Source organism: Diceros bicornis, chromosome 26 (genome assembly GCF_020826845.1).
Source record: "Diceros bicornis minor isolate mBicDic1 chromosome 26, mDicBic1.mat.cur, whole genome shotgun sequence".
NCBI classification, from domain to species: domain Eukaryota; kingdom Metazoa; phylum Chordata; class Mammalia; order Perissodactyla; family Rhinocerotidae; genus Diceros; species Diceros bicornis.
The window spans coordinates 5,321,010-5,342,106 of NC_080765.1; the positions used below are offsets into that span (position 1 = coordinate 5,321,010).

At 55.2% G+C, this 21,097-nt stretch overlaps 2 protein-coding genes across 2 annotated transcripts; both read left to right on the forward strand.

The window, feature by feature from the left end:
• Window positions 1-393: 393 nt before the first annotated feature.
• On the forward strand, window positions 394-10,082 carry TSC22D4 (TSC22 domain family member 4). The gene is made up of 4 exons (XM_058569150.1): window positions 394-1,353; window positions 3,608-3,774; window positions 8,932-8,980; window positions 9,421-10,082. Exons 1-4 carry the CDS (start codon window positions 592-594, stop codon window positions 9,628-9,630), a joined length of 1,188 nt encoding a protein of 395 aa, XP_058425133.1. The 5' UTR covers window positions 394-591; the 3' UTR covers window positions 9,631-10,082.
• A 90-nt stretch (window positions 10,083-10,172) lies between these two features.
• Window positions 10,173-14,725, forward strand: SPACDR (sperm acrosome developmental regulator). Its single transcript, XM_058569151.1, has 3 exons — window positions 10,173-11,372; window positions 11,649-11,972; window positions 14,247-14,725. The coding sequence occupies exons 1-3, from the start codon at window positions 11,319-11,321 to the stop codon at window positions 14,481-14,483; spliced, it is 615 nt and encodes a 204-aa protein (XP_058425134.1). The 5' UTR covers window positions 10,173-11,318; the 3' UTR covers window positions 14,484-14,725.
• Window positions 14,726-21,097: the final 6,372 nt, after the last annotated feature.

The following is a 21,097-nucleotide window of genomic DNA, read 5'->3' on the forward strand; positions in this document are numbered from 1 at the left end:
GAGGAGCTGCTTCACCCCCGTTCCCCCAGGCCCTGGAGCCCTTGCCCTTGGGACGACTCGGTCCCGTGAGTTTGAATCCCAGGCGAGAAATGCCCAACTTTGGGTCTGGGCTGCCTCTTCCTGCTCTGTGCGCGCGCTCGGATCCGTCCCGTCTGCCCTGGTCTCTGTCGTCTCTGGCTGTCTCTTTGTCTCTGGGTCTCTGGCGGTTTCCCCTTCCTCCCCCATCCTGCTCCCCAGAGAGGAAGCCCCGGAGGTGGCCTGCCCACTGCTTTCTCACACATACACACTCTCTCTCTTTTTCCAGTTTGCAAACTCAGCTCTGGAGTTCGGCAGCGACAGCAGCAGGAAAAACCTGCCCCTGCCGGGCCCCCCCCACCCCCGCTCCTGCCACCACCCCTACCCTGTTCTCCCTTCACCAACCAGGCACCCCCAGTTCCCCGCAAGGCCCTCCTGCCATGTCGGACCCAGACGGCCCCAGGGGCCCTGATGTACCCGCCATGTGGCCCCCCTGTTCCAGGGGCGCCTGAGCCCCTTCGAAGATCCACCACTGCCCCCCTGCCCACCTTGGCCTAGTCCTGAGCCCCAAGGACCATGAGTGGGGGCAAGAAGAAGAGTAGTTTCCAAATCACCAGCGTCACCACGGACTACGACGGCCCAGGGAGCCCAGGGGATCCAGATCCCCCTACCCCGCCGGCCCCCACCGGGCCCTCGCCCCGCCTGCCCAATGGGGAGCCCAACCCTGAGCCGGGGGGCAAGGGCACCCCCCGGAATGGCTCCCCGCCGCCTGGGGCCCCAGCCTCCCGTTTCCGGGTGGTGAAGCTGCCCCACGGCCTGGGAGAGCCTTATCGCCGAGGCCGTTGGACGTGTGTGGATGTTTACGAGAGAGACCTGGAGCCCCCTAGTTTTGGCAGGCTCCTGGAGGGAATTCGAGGGGCCTCGGGGGGTACCGGGGGCAGATCTTTGGATTCCAGGTTGGAGCTGGCCAGCTTGGGCCTGGGCGCCCCTACCCCACAGCCAAGCCTGTCTCAGGGCCCCACCTCCTGGCTCCGCCCGCCTCCCACCTCCCCTGGACCTCAGGCCCGTTCCTTCACTGGGGGGCTGGGCCAGCTGGCGGTGCCTGGCAAGGCCAAGGGGGAGACACCCCCCATGTCAGCCTCCCCACCGCAGCAGCACCCCCCAGAGCCTGGGACTGGGGATAGCATGGGGCCGCCCAGTGCCGCCACGCCCCTGCCCTCCCTGAGGGTGGAAGTGGAGGCTGGGGGCTCAGCAGCCGTGACCCCTCCACTGTCCCGAACGAAGGATGGAGCCCTGCGGCTGAGGACGGAGTTGGTTCCTCCAGAGGAGATGGGGCAGGTAAGAGCTGGGTTCCAGAGTCGGGGAGACACCTGAGGGGTGGTGCGTCTCAGCCTTGGCCTAACCTCCAGCCTGGGCCTCCTTGCCTCCACCTCCATACCACTTTCTCCTCACTTCATCAGCACCTGTCTGTCAGATCAGATAGCCTCTCATTTTTTTTCCTGCCATCTCACTTGGAAGTCCATTCTTCCTCCTCTCACTGCCTTTGTTTTCTCTCTCAGGCTCCCTCTTCCCCACATTCTGCACCTTCTTTCTTTCTTTTTGGCCTGTCATTTGTTGCCTTTGGCCCAAGTCGCCATCTCCATATAGCGTAGTCCCATCTCTCCATCACAGGGATGTGGCCTCCCCATGCTGGCCTTCACCTTCTGTCTTGGTCTCACCCCTTCTGGCTTCAGGCGTTGAGGGTGGAGGCCCCAGGCAGGGCTGGGTGGTTGGGCCTCTGGGAGAGGAGCTGCCAAGGTTGGCAGGGCAGGTTAACAAGTAGGCATTCTGTTCTAAGTCTGTCCTTTGTAGCCCCATTCCAAAGGTGGGGGTCTTCTTTTTCCCACTACACACCCATCCCAGCCCCGTCTTCAGCTTTGTCTTAAGCCAAATTTTTCCGAGGACCTGAGGAATTGGGTGGGGGGCCCGTTACAAGGATGGGGGCCTTGCTGGTATGTCCTTTCCACCCCCGGTTGTCTGTCTCAGTTCCCTGCATCTGGGCCTCTCCAGGATCGATAACTAGGGGTGGCCACCATGGAGTGGGAGAGGTGGGAAGCAGCTGAGAAAGAGTTAAATCCTTTGCTCTCTCTGCTTCCTGTCTCCAAAAGAGGAACAAGTCTGGGCTGGGGGGCAGGATGCCTGGGTCCCTGGGGTGGGGGGTGGGCAGCGAGGAATGTGGGGGTTGGATGTGTCTGTCCTGAAGGAGAAAATAACACCTTGAGCTGCAGGAGGAAAGTCAGGGAGTGTGAGGATGAGAGCTTTTCCCCTTCCTGGCCTTGGGCACAGACCACAGTATAAAAATAGCCTGAGACTGGGTGTCTGGGCCCTGTCAGGACCGGTCAGGACTGGCTCCCCCCCACCCCTTCTGGCCGCAAGCTCACATCTCTCGTGCTCCCCTCACCCCTACTTTTCTTGAGTTTTTTTTTGAGCTCTTTCATTCAGTTCCTACCCCAGGGGAGAAGACGCTGTTTCCTTTACTGGTCCCTGTCCCCACACTCTTCCAAAGCAGGCCCCCTTCGCCCCAGCCTCTGTCTGTCCTTAACCCCTGCCTGAGCTTCCCTTGGGCCCGCTGACCCTGCCCCTCTCCCTTCAGTGCCCCCAGCCCCTTTGCTTCCCCTGCATCCTGATCCCTTCCTGTGTGCCTGCATCTGTGCTGCTGCTTCCCTGCCCAGAAGTCCGTCTCCCTTCCACACTCCCCCATGCCACCTGGGCCCCCTTCCTCTGCTCTGTCCCTCTAACCACCCTGGACTCAGTTCTTGGCTTTTCCGAGAAGCTGGGGCCTCCTGGGGCCTCACAGAGGCGTCTTGTTCCTGTGGCCCCCGCCCTTTTGCAGCCACCCCCAGCGCCTGTTGGACTGTGTGGGTCCACACCCAGGCTCCGCCTCCCCCCATCTCTGCAACCACTCCCCCCCACCCCCAAGGAGGGAGCAAGCGCAGGAGCAGAACTTCACCTGAGACCGAGAAGTTTGAGAGGAGAGGCTAGAATGGGAGGTGGGGGGGTGGGGGGCGTGGAGGACCAGTTTCTGAGGATTCATTCATTCTACAAATAGCTATTGAATAAACTAAGCTCTGCCCTCTGGAGCTTACCTTCTAGCAGCGGAGAGACAAAAATACTTTAATTTCCTATAATATTAGGTGCTATAAAAAAATAGAACAGTTCGGGGGAATCCACTACTAGAATGATGGGGAAATGCCTCTCTGAGGAAGTGACATTTGACTTGCTTTAAGAAGCCAAGTGACAGAAGGCAGACACTCTCTGACTAGCCTCTGATTAGGGGTCCTGGTTCAGCTGGCAGAAGATGCTGGAGTGCAGACCAGAGCCCCTCTCTGATACCCCGTGAGCCACTGTTTTCCTTGCCTCTAGTACCTGCCCAGTGCCTTCCCCAGAGCTGGAGGAGAGAGGGGCCGCTGGGGGGGCAGGACTCCTGGGTCCTCGGAAGAGAGAGAGGGTGTGTGGGGAGAGAGGAGGAGGGAGGAAGACTACCAGGCAAGTTGTAAGGTGGCTGGTTTCTTTTTCTTGCTCGCCGTGATGGTTCCTACCTCTCTGCCTCCAGGTGCCCCCACTCGACTCTCGCCCCAGCTCCCCAGCCCTCTACTTCTTTCCTGATGCCAGTCTGGTTCACAAGTCTTCAGACCCCTTTGGAGCAGCGGCAGCCCAGAGCCTCAGCTTGGCCCGCTCCATGTTGGCCATCAGTGGCCACCTGGACAGCGACGATGATAGGTAGGTGGGCTCCGGCTCCCCCGTGCCCCCAGCACCTGGGATAGCTGCATGCAACTGCCTGGTAGGTGTCCTTCCTCCAAGGTGAGCTGGGAGAGGACCTCTTAAACAGAGAAAACTGGCCTGGGCATAACCACTGGGCAAAGCTGATTTGGGACCCACTCCTTCTCTGTGGAAAGAGCTGGGTGGGACTCCCTGGCTTAGGATTGTCAAATCATAGACTTTTTTAGAGTTTGAAGGGAGTCATTGTTGTCAAATTCCAGAGCTTTTGCAGATTTAGCGATCATCTGGCCAACTCTAAGAATTTACTGGCAAATGTGCTGGGGACGAGAATAGGGAGTCAGTCTCCTCCCTGTTCCCATCTCCCTCTCCCTAACGAGGGGAATGGTACTTGCTTTAGCAGTAACATCCTTACAGTCCCTGTGGACTTACTTGAGGATCCTAAGACCTCTATTACCAAGATAGCATGTCCCTGAGGTTCTGTTCTCTGCACCAGATACACCGCTGGGGCTGAGCGCCCCCGCGGCCAGGCCAAAGCCGTGGAGAGGATGGATGTGGGGTGCAGGAGATGCTGGGGTGGGCCCTTCAGGGAAGAAGGTCCCGTTGAGTTTGGTGCACGGTGGGCAGAACTTCCTGTTTCGAGGGCCAGGTTTCAACATAGGAAAGTCAGCACGCTGAAAAGGGAGGAACGAAATCTCCAGTCCGATAGCCAGGCTGCTCCCTTCTGGCGGTGGACTGATACGAACCCACAAGGGCTGGGGAGTCGCCACTTTTATTTTGGAGGGAGGAGTGGGACTTCCTGTTTGAGGCCCTAGGGGAGGGACTTCCTGTTTGGAAGGAAATAAGGGGCGGGGCTTAGCCCTGAGTGAGTGGGTGCTGGGGGGACCTGTTCCAGAGGGGGTCGCTCTTTTCTGCCTCCCCTCACAAGGCACCGCTCCCCAGAATCGGACTGAGTCCCACCAAAGAAAAGGGCCTGAGGTCTTGGGGAGACCAGGGAGCTAGAGGGTAAAGAGAAGGGGTGGCCGGGAGCCGTGGGATGGAGGGTGGGGGGCGTGGTGGGGGCACGTGGGGAATGAGGGGCACAGCGGGGCTGGGAAGGGCCGCTTCTGGGCTCCCAGCCCTCAGGAATGTGTGAAGTCTGAGGTCCACAGGGCCGCGAGAGCCACCTGCCCCATCGCTGCTATTCTCAGTGCTTCCTACCCTCTCCCCCTCCCACTTGGGAGGTTCCCTGGCACTAGGGCTCCCCGTCCCTCCCCCACCCCTGTTGATTTCAGAGTCCAGCCTCCTCCTTTCTCTGCCTTAGAGAGTTCTGCCTCCAGAAGCCTCCTCAACTCTATTCTTTTGGCTTTGTCCACTCCCTCCCTCCCTCTGTCCCACCCGCTCAGACACCCCAGTCTGACCAGTCCGGCTCCCAGCCTCCACTTTACCTAGCTCTGCTCCAAGCCTCTGGGGCTCAGGCCCAGCCCAGCCCCTTGTGCCCCACCCTGCTGGGCCAGCAAGTTTGGGTTGGGTCACCCCCTTGGCCCCCTGGAATGGGTGTGTAGCCCCCACCTCACCTCTCTGGTGTTCCCAGAGCTGGCAAGAGGACAGGGTCCCAGTGGCGCGAGACCTCCTTTTTGAGAGGGAAAGTGGGCTGGAGTGTCAGGTGCCTGGATCCCAGATGGGGAGTTGAGGATGCCTGACCACCCTAGAATCTGGGGATGGAAGGACAGAGGGTGCCTGGTGAATTTAAAGTCTTCACATGCTCCTGGGTTGCAAGAACCTTCGTGCCCCCAACAGGGTCTGGCATTTGCGAGGTACTTAAATAAGTGGCTGGCTGAATGGGTGGATGGATAGATAGACGAGTGGATAGGTGGATGGTGGGGGCATGGCCAGCTTTGGGGATTCAGGCGTTATACGGAATGAATTCCAGGACCTTGGGAAAGAAAAAGTACATTTATTTATCCAGTGCCTCCTTTGGGTCAGGTGCTGCCTCTTATCTCACATAATCCTAAAAGCAGCCCCATGATCCCCACTTTCCAGATGAAAAAACTGAGACTCAGAGGAGGAAGGTTTTAGAAACTTGCCTAAAGGTCATCCAGCTAGTAAGTGGCAAGACTGCGGTCGGAACCTGGGTCTGACTCCAAAGCCACGTTCTCTCCACTCTCCTCCTGGGATGCCTGTGTCCCAAGAGAAGAGGAGGAGGCAGCCATCTCTAGGATGCCCTTTCTCTCCAGGAGAGAGGCAGGGACAGCTCTCCCAATCTGGGCAAGGAGCCATCCTCCCCTCTTCCCTGGCCTGGCCCCGCCCCAAAGGCACCACAGATCCGGGAGGGAGTGTAGACAGGGCAGCCGGATGCCACTTTGTTGGCCTCAGGCCCAGCCCCTGGGGGCTCCTCAAAACACAGCAGGGGGGCAGTGCTGGTCCTTGTCCGCTGGATCAGAACCTCCCCACCTCTCCTAGATGGCCTGCTTCTTCATCTGATCCTCATTTTGAGGCTGTTTCATTTGACCTTCAAAAAAGGAAGACCAGCCTCTACAGCTGTCCTTGCCCCAGGACCCAGAGTCCTGCAGGGCCAGTCCCCAGTTGTGCATATCGTGCACTGCACAACTCCAGGGGGCGCCACTCACATTTGAAGTCACTGTCGCCCCTTGAAGTCATGCCAGTTTTCTGGAAGATGGCAATAAGTGTCTTGAAGAAGGGGGCATTTTATTCTAATTCACACCAAGTCACCTTTTGGGCTTGTGGTGAGGGCTGATCCCTCCCAGCCAACCCCAAGCTTCCTGCTTCTGACCCAGGAATTCTAGCACAGTGCCCCCCACCCCTCACTCAGAGATTCTCAAAGGGAAGGCTTGGGTTGCCAGAGTTCTGGTCTTTTGAAGTGTTAATGTTAGAATGTGACAGTGGAAAGTGCTGTCAAAAACTCTCCAGCGCTAAACAAACAGGAGATAATCATCTGTCAGCCAACAAATGTTTATTGTTGTATTATTCCTTTATTTCTGGCAAGAACGGAACAACTTACTTGGCATCTTTACCATCTTTACTTGGAGTGTCCGCCAAGCCAGGCCAGTGTTCCTATTCCTGTGAATCTGCCCGTCTTTGGTCTTTGTGTGTCTCTGTGTACTGGGGTGTGTGTATGGGGGGCGGGTGTGTGGTGGCCCAGTCTCCACCCAGGTGTCCCAGATTGAAATAGCTTGAAAACTGCTTTGACTTTCCAGCTGGCTGGCCCACCCTCCGAGAGCTCTTAAACTTTTCCTCTCCCCGCAACCCCAAGAGTCCCAGGTATCCTTCCCCTTCCCCACCCTGTCCTGCTCTCTCAGGCCTGGTCATCCCCTTGGTTACTCCACCTGTCGGCGCCTTCTGCACCCAGAGCTTGGACGGGAAGTGGAAAATTCCTAGCTCCCTCGTGCTCCCTTTCTGGCTGCAGGGCCTCATCCAAGGGTCACCTTGAATTGAGTGCTAATTCCCCCCACAGGGAGGCAAGTTGGAACTGACAAGCAGGAGAGAGGGCTTGACAAGGGAGCACAAGGGTGCAGATGCAGCATGTTGGGGCCACTACTCTGAGAGGGGTGAAGCAGGGGGGCTGGAGGTCAGAACTGGTGATCCGACAGCACAGCAGGTAATGGGTGGAGGGCTGGCCCCGGGGCTGAGGCAGTTGAGGCATAAACTGCACAGGACTGGGTCGTGACCCATGGGGTAGATGAGTGGCGGGAGCCTAGGGCCTGAGTGGTGGGGAGAGGGAGCCTTGGAGGACAGGGCAGGGTACAAAGGCCTGTGCAGGCCCTGCGCCACCAAGAGACATGCTTGAAGGAGAGCCAGGTTCTGGGACCTGGAGCCTGGCCCTGGGGACGGTTGAGCCAGGCCTGAGTCGACCTCTGGTGGCCACTTAAAAAACTGCAGCCAGGCCTGCTCTCCCCTCTCTGTCATCTGCTCCCACGGGTCTTGGAAGCCCCTGCTCCTATTCCCAGTGTCCCACCTCCAGCCTCACCTTCCCACCTCTCCTCAAGCCTTCACTCCCTCCAAGACCCTGAACCCCAGAGCCAGGTCCCAGGTTCATAGGCTATACTTGTTTTTCAGGGCTCTGGGCTCTGTTTCCATTGCCATGGTAACCTTTCCCATTCCTCCTCGCTCTCACCATGCGAGGTGGGGGATCCTCTGGCAAGGCCCCAGGGGTTACCCATGATGTGGGCTTTGTGTTTTGGGGGGTGCTGACCATCCAAGGAAGACCACAAGCACATCACCTCGTCACCTCCACTCCCTCTCTGAGCTCCTAGCTGAGAGGAACTGAGGCCTTGAGGGAGGCCTGTGTTAGTCCAGAGGAGGCAGGATGGGGTCAGAGGTGTGGAGAGGCCTCTCAGGGCCAGGCTCTCCCTCACCCTTCACACCCCTCCCCACCCAGGCCTCTGGCCCCACAGCCCCTCCCCTGACCCAACCCACCAGCTGACTTCCCTCAGCTGGCCCCCTCCTCTCCGCTCTGGGATTGGTGCCAGGGTGAGAAGGGGACACTGGCACTGACCGTGTCTGGGAATTCCCGCCCACCGTGGAGCCGGCGGGAGGGGGTCCCTGTGTCCCTGAGGAACCAATAGCAGCCAGGCTTTGCCCTGGGGGGCGGTGTATATCTTTCAGGCCAGCACCCCCTAGGCACTGTCTCCTCTCTGCCTGCCTGGCACCAGCCAGACCCCGCTCTGCCCGGGGGGCTCTGAGCCCCCCAGGCAGTCCTTCTGATACAGCCCTCTCCCTTTGGGGGGACCTTAAGACCCTTTCCCCTTGGGGATGGCCCAGCCAGGGGTCTCTGTCAAGTCCCTGGTGTCATCATATGAGACCCGAGTAGTGGGGATGGCTCCAGGCCCTCCCTGGAAAAGGGGCTGTGTCTCCTCTCCTTGCTCCCCTAGGGGAGCATCCCCCATCCGAGGGGCATCTGGACCTCCACCCCACCGGGGTCTGGGGGGGCCTGGGCAGCGGCCCTCACCCCGCCGGGGGATGGACAAAACCCTTCTCTCCCTCATTCTCTACTGTCACAGGTACAGGCAGGGTGTGGGCGGGAGGCTGCCGTGGATGGGGCTTGTGGAGGAGGCCAGAGCCTGCTCTGAGGAGTACCTGGAAGGAGCCGGCTGGGCTGTCCAGACACTGGCTTGGCACCTGCTCCTCTTCCTCACCTCTCGTCTCCCTGTGTCTCTCCAGTGGCTCCGGAAGCCTGGTTGGCATTGACAACAAGATCGAACAAGCCATGGTAAGAGAAGCCATCCTGGGTCCCAGGAGGTCCCAGCTCATGTGCTGGTGTCCAGACCCCTGTCCCCTATAGCTGGCCCGCTGCTTCACCCCTGCTGTCTTCATTTTTGGGGAATACTGAGCCCCTCCCATCTCCTCGACCCCGCTCCCAGCTGGGTTCCTTTGGGTGCTCCACCGCCTCCTCTCTCCACCTGAACCCTTGACTTCCCTTGGTCCCTAGCCTGGCTCCTGGCCCCCATCTCTGTCTTTGAGCCCTGACCTTGCTTCTCTCCGGGATCCTTGCTCCCACCTCCCGCCCTTTCCCTGCTTTGCTTCCCCAATGGTCCCTCATCATCTGGGAGCAGGGGGATCTCTCACACCCAGCCCCTCAAGGCCCTGGACAGGGGATAAGGTTGGGGTGGCCTGGGACCCCTGACACTTTGCCTGTCCCCGGGCCGCCAGGACTTGGTGAAGTCCCACCTCATGTTTGCGGTCCGAGAGGAGGTGGAGGTGCTGAAGGAGCAGATCCGGGACCTGGCCGAGCGGAATGCCGCACTGGAGCAGGAGAATGGACTGCTGCGTGCCCTGGCCAGCCCCGAGCAGCTGGCCCAGCTGCCCTCCTCGGGACTCCCACGGCTTGGGCCCCCGGCACCCAATGGGCCCTCCGTCTGAGCCTCCCTTCCCTCACAATGTGCCTTTGGGGGCTGCCACAGCTGCCAGGCCTTGTGCCAGCCGCTGCCCCCTTCCTATGCAGCTTTAATGCTCCCCGATTCCCAGGATGGGAGTTGAAGGCTCAGAATTGGCCTGGCCCCCTACCCTTCCTCTATCTCCCCATAGTGCCCAGGGACTGGGCTGGGGCATCCCCTGGCCTTGATGGAGGGCCTCGGGACAGGATGTTGGATGGAGCCCCCTCCTTCCTCCTTGGGTGTCAGTGTTCTGGGACCCCCAGCAGCAGATGGCTTGGGCGAGTTGGAGGCTCCCTGGCAGACACCCCAGCCCCACTCTGTTCCCTCGAAGTGCCCCCTCTCCTACTCCAGGCGAGGGAGTGTGGACAGTATCTGGAAGTTCTGGGATTCAGGTTGTTATTAAAATAATTATAATTAAAAAATCCGAAGAAACTTGAATCTGGAGGTTGGCATCTCATTGCTTGTGTCTAGACAAGGGTGGGCCTGCACTGGCCATTTCCACTTGTGGGAGAAAGACGGAGGCTGTGGGCTCCCCGGGAGATCTTGTTCAGACTGGAGACATCTAATGTGGCCCAGATGGAGTGGCTGAAAGAGATGCAGGAGAAGAGAGCCAGTGGCCTGGGTCCTGGGAAGGGGCAGGCGAGGCAAGGCAGAGGGAGTGGAGGGAGGGGGCTGTCGGCCCACGTGCTGGCGGGGGGGACAGGGAAACAATAAGGCCTTTGGTGATTGTGCAGGATCCACCCCCAGCTTCCCAGCGTGTCCCCTCTGCGGGTTGGATCCGGGTGGCTGCTTGGGGGCGGGGCAGGGGGCCCTGAATGGGCCCCTTGTCTCAGTGCTGGGTGTGGGCCAGGCTCCCCAGGCACACGGTGCCCTCGCCAGGCCTGGCCGGCCTCCGTGGCTTCCACCCCCAGCTGGCTGAAGACGGGGCCCTGTGGGTGAGCAGGCCCCTCCCTCACAGCCTCGGCTGGGCTCCCGTCGCAGGCGGAAGAGGCAGGTAGGGAGAAGGACCCCATCTAGCGGGGAAGGGGAAAGCAGCAGCCTCCGCCTCAGGAAGACCCTGGCCCCAGACTAAAGGGGACCTGTGGAGAGCCAGACCCTGGAGACTGACCCGGGTTGGACTCCCCACCCTATCGCTCCCTAGATTTATGACTTTGGGCAGGTTCTTTGGTTTTTCTGAATCTCAGCTTCCTCGTGGGCAAAATGGCACTGCCATAATACCTACCTGAAGGGCAGCTGTGAGGAATATGTGACATCATACATGAGAAATGCCCAGTGAGTACCAGGCGCTCGATAAATGCTAGTTTCCCTTCCCTGGATCTGGGGGAAGGACACCCAAGTGTGCAGGGATTGGCTCTGGGGGTCCTGCAAGGGCTTCGGGGGTTGGGGTTGGGGCCAGGCAGGCTCTCACAATGGCCTAGAACTCTCCCTCCCTCTAGGTTCTCATCCACTTTGACTCCTCTCCCTGTCCCAGGGAGGGGAGGAAAGCCCTAGGATGAGTGGTCACGGGGGGCTTTCCCCCTGGATTCTCTATTTCTTTCTTCACTGCTGCGCTTGAAGCTCCCGAGAGACCCCTTAGGTGGCGGCCACTGGCCTGCAGCCTGTCCCCCCGCTCCACCCCTTACCGTATCAAATCCTGGTTCTGCCCCCTATTTTGGGGCTTGAGTATCCAGAGAAATGACTGTGGTCATGAGGTTCTTCCGATGGATTTGGCGAAAGATTACTTGCTGGGTAAGCGTCAGAGACTGCCCCTTCCTCATGACACACTGGGTGGGAGGTGCTGGTCAATGACCTCTAGGTCATGGAAATCCCCCCTCACCTGGTGTCCCTCCCCTCCTGGCCTCCTGTGGCCAAACAGGACAGGGAGGGAGGAGGTGAGGGATAGGACAGCTGGGGAGGAGGCCGGGACACTCACTGTCCCATCCCCTCTGTGCCTTCCCATCTACTGACTGTTGTCTCCACTCCGCCCCTCTCATCTGTCTCTCCTCTCCCCGTCTTGGTTCTTAGGTTTTCTTCTGGAAACACAGAGCTAAGACAACCATCTTGGAACACCCTGACTCCAAGAAAAATGTGTTGAAGGTGGAGAAGACTTCCAAGGTGGTTGAGACTTTCAAGTTGGTTGAACCCTCCAAAGAGGCGGAGGTCTTCAAGACACATGAGTGCCCCAAGGTGGCCGATCCCTGCGTGTTGGCTAAGATGACAGATGGGGCTGAGGTGAAGGGGGGCCGTGGGGGCCGATCCCTGCTGCAGCTGCCCCAGACGGCCGTCAAGTCTGTCTCCACGCTCATGGTCTCGGCTCTGCAGTCCGGCTGGCAAATGTGCAGCTGGAAGGTCAGCACCATGTCCCCCTTGTCCTCACAGCCTCCCACTCTCCCCCATCCCGCAGGACCCATTCCTCCCTCCATTCGCGTGTTCAGTATTTATTTCCTGTGCCTCCACCAAGGGCCAGGCCCTGAGGCAGGCACCGAGGATACACAGTGAACAAGATTTACCCAGACTGGGGGGTCTACAGACAAAATCATAGGCATTGTTGGCTCAGTATCACAGGGCCGTGACAGGGGAGGTACAGGAGGGAGCCCCAGGGAGAGGCACTTCATCCAGACACAGGCAGTCAAGGAAGGCCTTCCTAACAGAAGAGAGGGTCAAGCTGAGACCTGAAGGATTTAGCCTGGCTTGGGTGGGGGGTGGGGTGGGGGGAGAGGGCGGTAGGGGGAGGTGGAGAGAGTGGGAAGAGGATGCCATGAAGACAGAATAACAGGTGTGTGGAGGGCTGGCCCAAGTTGTATGGGTCGGAGTAGAGCCATACTGGAGCCGGGCGCCAGCTCGTACGAGGCAGGCTGGGTGGCCAGTTGTGGAGTTTGGATTTGACGCCAAGAGCAGTGGGAGCCCTCGCAGACATTTGAGTGGAGGAGTGACACAATCAGATTTTGATGTCCAAAGCTCACCTGCACTCATACAATGCCGGCAGGCGGTGGGGGGTGGGGGTGGGTGGGGTGGCATGTAACATGGTACAGGCACTCAAAAACAGTTTGCTAGTTTCTTGTACAACTAAACGTGCCATTATTCTATGACTCAGTAATAGTACTCTTGGGCATTTATCTCAGATAAGTGGAATTTTATGTTTACGCAAAAATCTGTACGTCAATGTTCATAGCAGCTTTATTCATAATAACCAAAACCAACCCTGGGTGATAGGTTAAACTGTGGTATATCCGTACCATGGAATACTTCTTAGCTGTAAAAAGGAACAAACTATTGATACAGGCAACAACTTGGATGGGTCTCAAGGGAATTATGCTGAGTGAAGACAACTGATCCCAAAAGGTTCTATACTGTAGGGTTCCATTTATATTGTACACCATTCTTGAAATAACAAAATTATAGAAATGGAGACCCTATCAGTGGTTTAGTGGTTGCCAGGGGCTGCAGGGGGAAGGGGAAGGGTGAGAGGGAAGGGGGAGGACGGTTGGATCTAAAAGGGCAACATAAAGAATCCCTGTGATGATGGAAATCTCCAGTATCTTGACTATGTAGTTGGATACATGAACCTACACATATGATATAAAATTGGGTAGAATCCCACCCCCACACACAAGTGATTGCAAGTAAAACTGAGCAATAACATCAGTGGATTGAATTGATGTCACTATCTTGACTGATATTTTACTAGAGTTTTACAAGACTTTACTATTGGGGGAAACTGGGTAAAGAGTATACAAGGAACCCTATTATTTCTCACAACTACATGTGAATCTACAATTATCTCAAAGTCAAAATTTTAATTAAAAAAAGAGAAATGTCTAGATCACTACCAAATTAACTTCTTTTGGCCTTGACCAAAGTATTACTGCATTAATAGTAATTTCTAAAAGTTCACCTGGCTGCCCTGTGGAGGAGGCTCAGAAGGGAACAGGAGGAGAGGCAAGAAGATTCATTGGAGGGGTTGCAGTCCAGGCTGAGAGAGAAGGATGTTCTGGACTGAGGGAGAGCCATCAGGTAGAACAGTTGATAGACGGGAACGATATTTAAGAGGTATAATTGCACCAGGTGGTTGATTGGCCAACAATGAGAGGAGAGGGAGAGATGGAAGTCAGAGCAGGCTAGAGCCGTTCACCGGGAGGAGAATGAAGGAGCAGGAGCAGACTTAGGGGAGAAAGTGACGAGTCTCGGGCATTGGGACAAGACAAGTTAAGATGTCAGTAGGAGGCAGTGGGATATACAGGCCTGGAGGTCAGGAGAGAGCTCTGGGCTGGAGACAGAGGTCGGGATGTCATTCTGTCCTTCATTTGAACACATTCTCCATGAAACCCTAGTGGGGACTCAAAGGTGGGTCAGACGTGGTCCCTGTGTTCCAGGAGCTTGCATTTTAGTGTTAAAAACAGACAAGTCCACAGAACAAATAGTGTGTGAAATGTGGTGTGATGGGGCAAACATAATAGTACAGACAGCCTGGGAAGGCTTCCTGGAGGAGGCAGTGCCTGAGCTGAGGCCTGATGGAGGAGGTGAAATTAGACAAGCCTTTGCTGTTTATCTGCAGGTAGTTCCACTCGCGGTTTCTCCCTAGACCAAGCTATTTACATGTGCACATCTCTGTCTCTTTTATAGTCTTCTATGAGTTCTACCTCAGTTACCTCCAAAGTGAGAACCAAGTCCCCTTTGGAGTCGCCGGAGGCTGAGATGCTGCGGGAAGTGTACCTGGTGCTGTGGGCCATTCGGAAACAACTGCGGCAGCTGGCTAGCAGGCAGGAGAAGCGGAGACAGCGGCGCTACCTCCAGGCCCACACTAGCCCCCAACCTGACCCAGTTCAGGGCCTGAGACAAGATGCCCGGAGTCCCCTCTAGAGGGCAACCCCATGTTCTCAGAAAGCCCCCACCTCACTCTTGGGTAGGGTTGGAGAGGTTAGGACAGCAGCTAGGAGTTGTGGGTGAGGAGAAGTTTTCATACTGTCACCTCTCAAGAGGAGCCCTGAGGCCTGGGCTGGGGTCCCACATGCTCCCCTTCATTCCGTTTATTCAATTTGTAAAAAATTATAAAAATGTTGAGAAATAAATGTCGATATTTCTGAGTAGATGTCAAGTGTGTTTGTGGTGGCCAGAGGCAATGAGGGGAACTTGGATGGGACAGGGAGGGCCACCTGAGCTGCTGGCCCAAATACATGTGGGAGTAACTTGTGGGCCTGATGGGGGGTGGGGGTCCACAGGTCCTGGCCCTTGGCCCACCCGTGCTTCTAGGGACTGAAGCGCCTTTGGTAACGCTGCTAGGCCAGTGTCATAGACAGCAACCGCGCCTCTTTATTGAGGACGCATCCTGAGCCCGCATCCTCCCTCTCAGTCCTACAAGAGGACTGTGGCCGAGGTCACAGGACTTGTCCAAGGCCCTACAGCGAACGAGCCCTCGCTGGAAACCGCCGGCCTCCAGCACCCAACCCACTGCCCTGCTTGGCTGGCGCTCTTGCGCTCGACCACGGCGAGGGTCAGAGGGTCTGACGACACACGTGGTGACAGAGGGACACGCATCATTTGGGAAGGCACTCAGGCCCCGGTAGCCACGCTCCTGCCGAGAGCGGCCGGTAACTACACCTCCCAGGGTTCCCGCGGCCACGCGGGGACCGCGTGGGTGGGGGAGGGTAGGGGGTGTGAGACAGCGGGCGGGGGCGGGGGCGCTGGGGGAGGCCGGGGGCGGGGCGGGGGCCACACGGGAGGGTGTCCGCCTGGTGCGGCGGACGAACGGCCCGGCCGGCCGGCGTCAGGCCATGGCGATTTGGAGGGAGGTTGGGGAGCGGGAGGCGACAAGAGGCGAGACCGTGGAGCCGCAAGTCCCCTCTCCGGCTTAGCCTGCCCTCTTGCCAGGCCACGCGAAGGCGCAGAGGTGGCTTCCCAAGGAAAAGCAGGGATATTTACAAGACAGCAAAACTCGGGGATTTCAGAGTTCACAGCTTCGGGGTGGCGTTGGGAAGAAGGAAGGGACGGCAGCAGGACCGGAGCCTAGGGGGCAGCAGAGGCCCCGCGGAGGGAAGTGTGGACGCTGTGCTGCCGGGTCTTGCTCGTGGAGAGGTTAGTTGTGAGTCGCAGGCGGCGGTCCGGAGCAACGCTGGGGGGTAGTGAGGAGCAACAGGGATGGTTTGCTGGAAGCACGTCATTCACTAGAAAAGTCAGCAGCCTCCCTCCCCCCACCTCTCTGCAGCTCTGTGAGAGTTGGGCCCAACTGCTGGGAATTTGGGTGGCCTTTCCCAAAAGTCCGGAGCAGCCCTGGTCTGCCCTGCCCTCCAGCTCTGCTATCCTGAGCCTATTAGCTGTCCACCACACCTCAACGTTTACAGCCACAGTGATATCACCCACCACTTAAAAAGCGCCTACTTGTGACTATTTTTACACAGCTTTATGATGAAGTATTATCCCTTCCACTTTTTAGAGGAGAAAACTGAGAAACAGAAAAGTCATGTTTAAGGTCGTGCAGCTTTCATTCATCCAACGAATGAGTCTAGCTCACACAGGACACGTTATGAGTCTAGCTCTCACAGGACATGTTACATACATGCTACATATATACACACATACATGTTATAGCAGATGTTCAATGCATGAATGAAGTGGCTTTGCTGGGAATCAGTCTCGAGTTTAGCCTGAAACCTGTTTTCAGGCAGGGCTTCAAAACAGACTGATACACAGCAGCTCATTTCTGGGGCTTTCAATCACCAATTATTCATCACTTCTCCATTATGTGCCAGGAACTGTTCTGGGGCTGAACAGGCTGTGCAGGGTCTGTCCCCGGAAGCCTGGAGGTTTAATGGGTCCCTGGGTTTTGGGGTAGTACCTCACTGCCTAAGATCCAGACCAGCCCCTCCAAGTCCTTAAAGACGGGTTCCTCTTCCTATTGGAGACCTAAGGTTTCAGTGAGAGGAGGGTAGGGTTGAGTGAAGGCTGGGCACCCCTCAGGTCTCTGGTAAATAGCCTTGCAAGTAGCTACCGGCCCAGGAGCCAATCTGGGCTTGAGGCTGTGGGTTTGTGGGAAGGAATACTGCTCTCATTTTTCTTTGGCTTCCTCAGCAGCCCAGGAGTGGGAGTGGGGTAAGGAAGAAGGTGAGTTCAGCCAGCAGCCAAGGGAGCGGCTGGCACCTCCCACTCCTCTCCCTCCCCAGACATGATGGAGTCCTGTCTAGGCTTGGCCTTGAGGGGACAGGGAGACGTGGGAGAGAAAGAGGCAGGATGGAAGGGGAACGGCCATAGAACTTGTTTTTCCTAGATGTCTCAGTGCGCCCAGGTGGCCTTCTTCCTCCCCATCTTAAGCAATCTAGCCCAGAGCCCTGGAGAAGACCTGTGGTGGGAGCTGAGGAAGAATTCCCAACTGGGAGGAAAGCATACAGGATCTCCTGGGTGGAGGTTTGGGGGTGGAGGGTGTGGATTCTTACCCCAGCCCTCTCCTGGTAGAGAGCAGTGGGGGACAGGGTGACCCCTGGGGAAATCTGCCTCCTGATGATAGTCTTGAGCAAAAATCCCACCTTGGACACCCTCCTCTCTGGTCCCCATCTGACCCCAGGCACTTCCCCTCCCACAAGGCTGCTTGACTCCATGAGGCAGAAGCTATAGGGCTATGGGTGGGCCCAGCTGGGACCAGGGCTCCTCCTTTATTTTCAGAACCCACCCATCCTATTAGAGAGGAGGGCCCTGGGAGTGTGGGGGGCAGAATGAAAGTGCTGGGCCCAGACGCTCTTGCTTTCTTCCCAGTCCTGCCCCATCTCCCCTCCTCCCTCCTTATCATCAGATTTCCTGAAAATGTCAAATCTTTTCTCCTGCTTATTCCCTGGGATCCCCCTACAATCTATTTATCACACAGCAAAACGTGTCACCCCCCTGCTTAAACCTTCCAATGACTTTCCATCATCCTTGGAAAAAATCCAAACTATTCTCTTTGTCTAAAATGTGCTTCTCTCTGATCTTGTCATGGTGGGCTCCTTACCAGTCTAGATTCTGTACAAATGTCACTACATCTTCATGGACTCTTTCCCTGACCACTCAACCTAGAGATCAAGAGAGACCTACTGTCATGGTCATCTTCTATCTCTCTCCATGCTTAATTTTTTCATAGTACTTAACTATGTGTCTGAAATTATCACATCTATTTGTTTACTGGTAGACTTGGGAGGCAACAGTTAAACGCAGTAGTTAAGAGCAGGGGAAGTGGTTTAATCTAACACTTCCTGGATGTGTAACCTTGGGTAAGTTGGCTAATCTGTCTGAGCCTTGGTTTTCTCATCTGTAAAATGGGGATAGTGGTACTACCCATATGATAGGGTTGTCATGAGGAGCAGGGAGATGATGCCCTCAATAAATGTCCTCAAAAAGGAAGCAATAAATGTTTGCTGCTGTTATTTTGATAATGGTTATGATTTCTGTTTTATGATTACTGTCCTCATGGCCTAAAGCAGTGCTGAATGAACCAGAAAGCCTAGCATATGAGAAGCACACTTCAAACAGCTGTCTTGTGGAGGGAACGCCATTTTGAAAGTGACAAAGAATGCCATGTGCAGCAAGTAGGGGGAAGAGCACTTGACAGAGAGTCAAGAGACCTTGGTCCTTATCTCAATATTGCTACCACTTTGCTGTAGAACTTGGGCGAGTCACTTTCCTTCACTGTTTCTCAGGCTCTTCAAATAAAATGATGGCTTGAATCAACTGATTGCTGTGCCCCTGCCAGCTTCCAGGGGTTCCGGTCGGGTCCCACGCTCCCTTTATCCACTGCATACTCTTCAGGGTTAGGGACATGTGGTGCCTCCCAGCCCTGCTTTTGAATAATCCAAAGCTGCCACAGAGAGAGTTGACCTGGGTAAAACACTCTTGCTTTAAGTCTTTGAACCAGGGACAAAGTCCCAGCCCTGGACACCGGATCTTCTTTCTACCCAGGTCCCTCCTTCCCCTTCAGCCTTGTCCACGTTAGTATTTGAGCCCTGGGGTGGGGAGAGCCAGCCCTGGCTGAGCCCCACCGTGGGCTGGGCACAGGCATGAAGGCCTTGGCCTCAGAGTTATTCTCAGAAGTGCAGACAGGGCATGTGGATGTACACAGATGCATGTGCCTGTATGTACTGGTGGGTATCTGTAGCTATACTTTAACTTGCTCCCATTTTCCTCTCAGGAGTGGCAGGACTGAGATTAATTAGAGGAAAAGACTGCAGGCTTGCAGGGCTGGCATCCTGTACTCTCTAGCTGAGGGAAGAAGTCACCTGTCAAATGCGATGTTGCAGGGCTAGTTTCCTTTGTCTGCACTCCCCACCCCCAACTCGCCCAAGATAAGCACATGGTCCAGCACAGCAGGACTTAGGGGCACAGCGGGCTTGGGGGGAGCGCCTGTGGGGCTCAGAGGGCTGGAGCTTTTCCAAGGGGCCAGGAGGGCTGCAGGCCTAGGAGCAGGTGTTTCTGGTGGTGGCCTCATGCGGAGTCCTTTGTCCCCTGGTCATTGCTGCCAGATTTGCCAGCGCTGTCCACCCCTTACTGGAGCTGCCTATCTGCTCCTCGGGTCAGTCTGGGGGACTGGGCAGACAGCCGGTAAGATCTCCAAGGGGGAGAAGGATGAAGGGAGGAGATCTCCTCTTCCCATCTCAGTCCTCTTTGTTTCAAAAACTGAGCCCACCTGCCCCACACCTGTCTACCCAGCTCACTTGGGATGCTGCATCTAAAGCTGAGGCCTGGCCTTCTGTCTGTTTCCCATTCCCTCAGTAGGGTAGGTTTTGGAAGGCGGGGCTTGATCTTCTATGTTGAAGGAGGAGTCCGTGCACTGTGCACCGAGGTGTGGCATCGGCTGGGCTTGCCCAAGCTGGGCAAATGAAGCCGTAAAAAGGCTGGTCCCCAGGGTGCAGTGAGGTCTCTACCACCCTTCTCTGGCTTTCTCTCTCCTCCTCTAAGTGTAAGACCCAGTTGTTTTTCCTTTATTGTTTATGTGCTCTGATGATTTTTCTACTGGGTTGTAGAGACCCACAGAGTTAAAAAGTTTAGTATAGAGTTTAACAGCTTGCACTCTGGAGCCAGACTGCTGGGTTTTGAGTCTTGGCTCTACTACTTACTAGCTATGTGACCTTGGGCAGGTTGCTCAACCTCTCTGTGCCTCAGTTGCCTCACCTATAAAATGGAGATGACATAAGAATGTTGTGAGGATTTAATGAATTAAAGCGTGGAAAAAACTTAGAACAGTATCCACAACATATTATGTGTTCTATACATGTTTGTTTTTGTTATTATTTCTTATTGATGTCTAGAAGCTCTTTATATATTAAGAACATTAGCCCTTTATCTATGAAATGAATTGCAAATATTTTAACACAGTCCTCTGTTTTCTTTTTTTTTTTTTAACTTTTTATTTTGAAATAATGTGGATTCACATGCAGTTGTCAGAAATAATACAGAGTTCCTGTATACCTTTTATCCAGTTTCCCCCAATGGTAACATCTTGCATAAGTATAAGTATAGTACACTATCACCACCAGGAAACTGATCTTAATGCAATCCACTGATCTTATTCAGATTTCACCCATTTTGCATGTATTTATTTGTGTGTGTGTGTGTGTGTGTGTGTGTGTGTGTATTTAGTTCCACGCAATTTTATAACATGTAGATTTGTGTGACCACCACCACAGTCAAGATACAGAACAGTCCCATCACAGGGATATCTCATTGCCCTTTTATGTAGCCTCAGCCACCTCTTTCCCTCTCCCCCTCAACCTCTGGCAACTACTAACCTGTTCTCCCTCTCTATAATTTTGTGATTTCAAGGATATTATATAAATGGTATCATATAGCATATAGCCTTTTGGGATTGGCTTTTTTTCACGCAACATAATTCCCTTGAGATTCATCCACGTTGTTGCATGTATCAGTAGTGTGTGCCTTTTTATTGCTGAGTAGTATTCCATGGTATGGATATACCACAGTTTGTTTAACCAGCCAGCCATCAAAGGACATTTGGGTTTTTCTGGTTTGGGACTCTTACAAATAAAGCTTCTGTGAACATTTGTGTATAGATTTTTGTGTGAATGTAAGTTTTCATTTCATGCACAAGAATGCAATTGCCAGGTCATATGGTAAGTGCAAGTTTAGTTTTGTGAGAAGCTGCCATACTCTTTCCCAGAGGGGCTCTACCATTTTACATTCCCAGCAGCAATGTCTGAGTGATCCAGTCACTCCACATCCTCAGCAGCATTTGTAGTTATGACTATTTTTTATTTTAGCCATTCCAATAGGTGTGTAGTGATATCTCATTCTGGTTTTAATTTGCATTTCCCTAATGGCTAGTGCAGTTGAACATCTTTTCACATATGTTCAGGTAATTGCCATTCGTATATCCTCTTTAGCAAAATGTCTGTTTGTGTGTTTTGCCCATTTTCTGACTGGATTGTTTGTTGTTGTTTTTAACTTTTGAATTTTGAGAGTTTTAAATAATATATATTTAAAATATATGTAAGTACTTT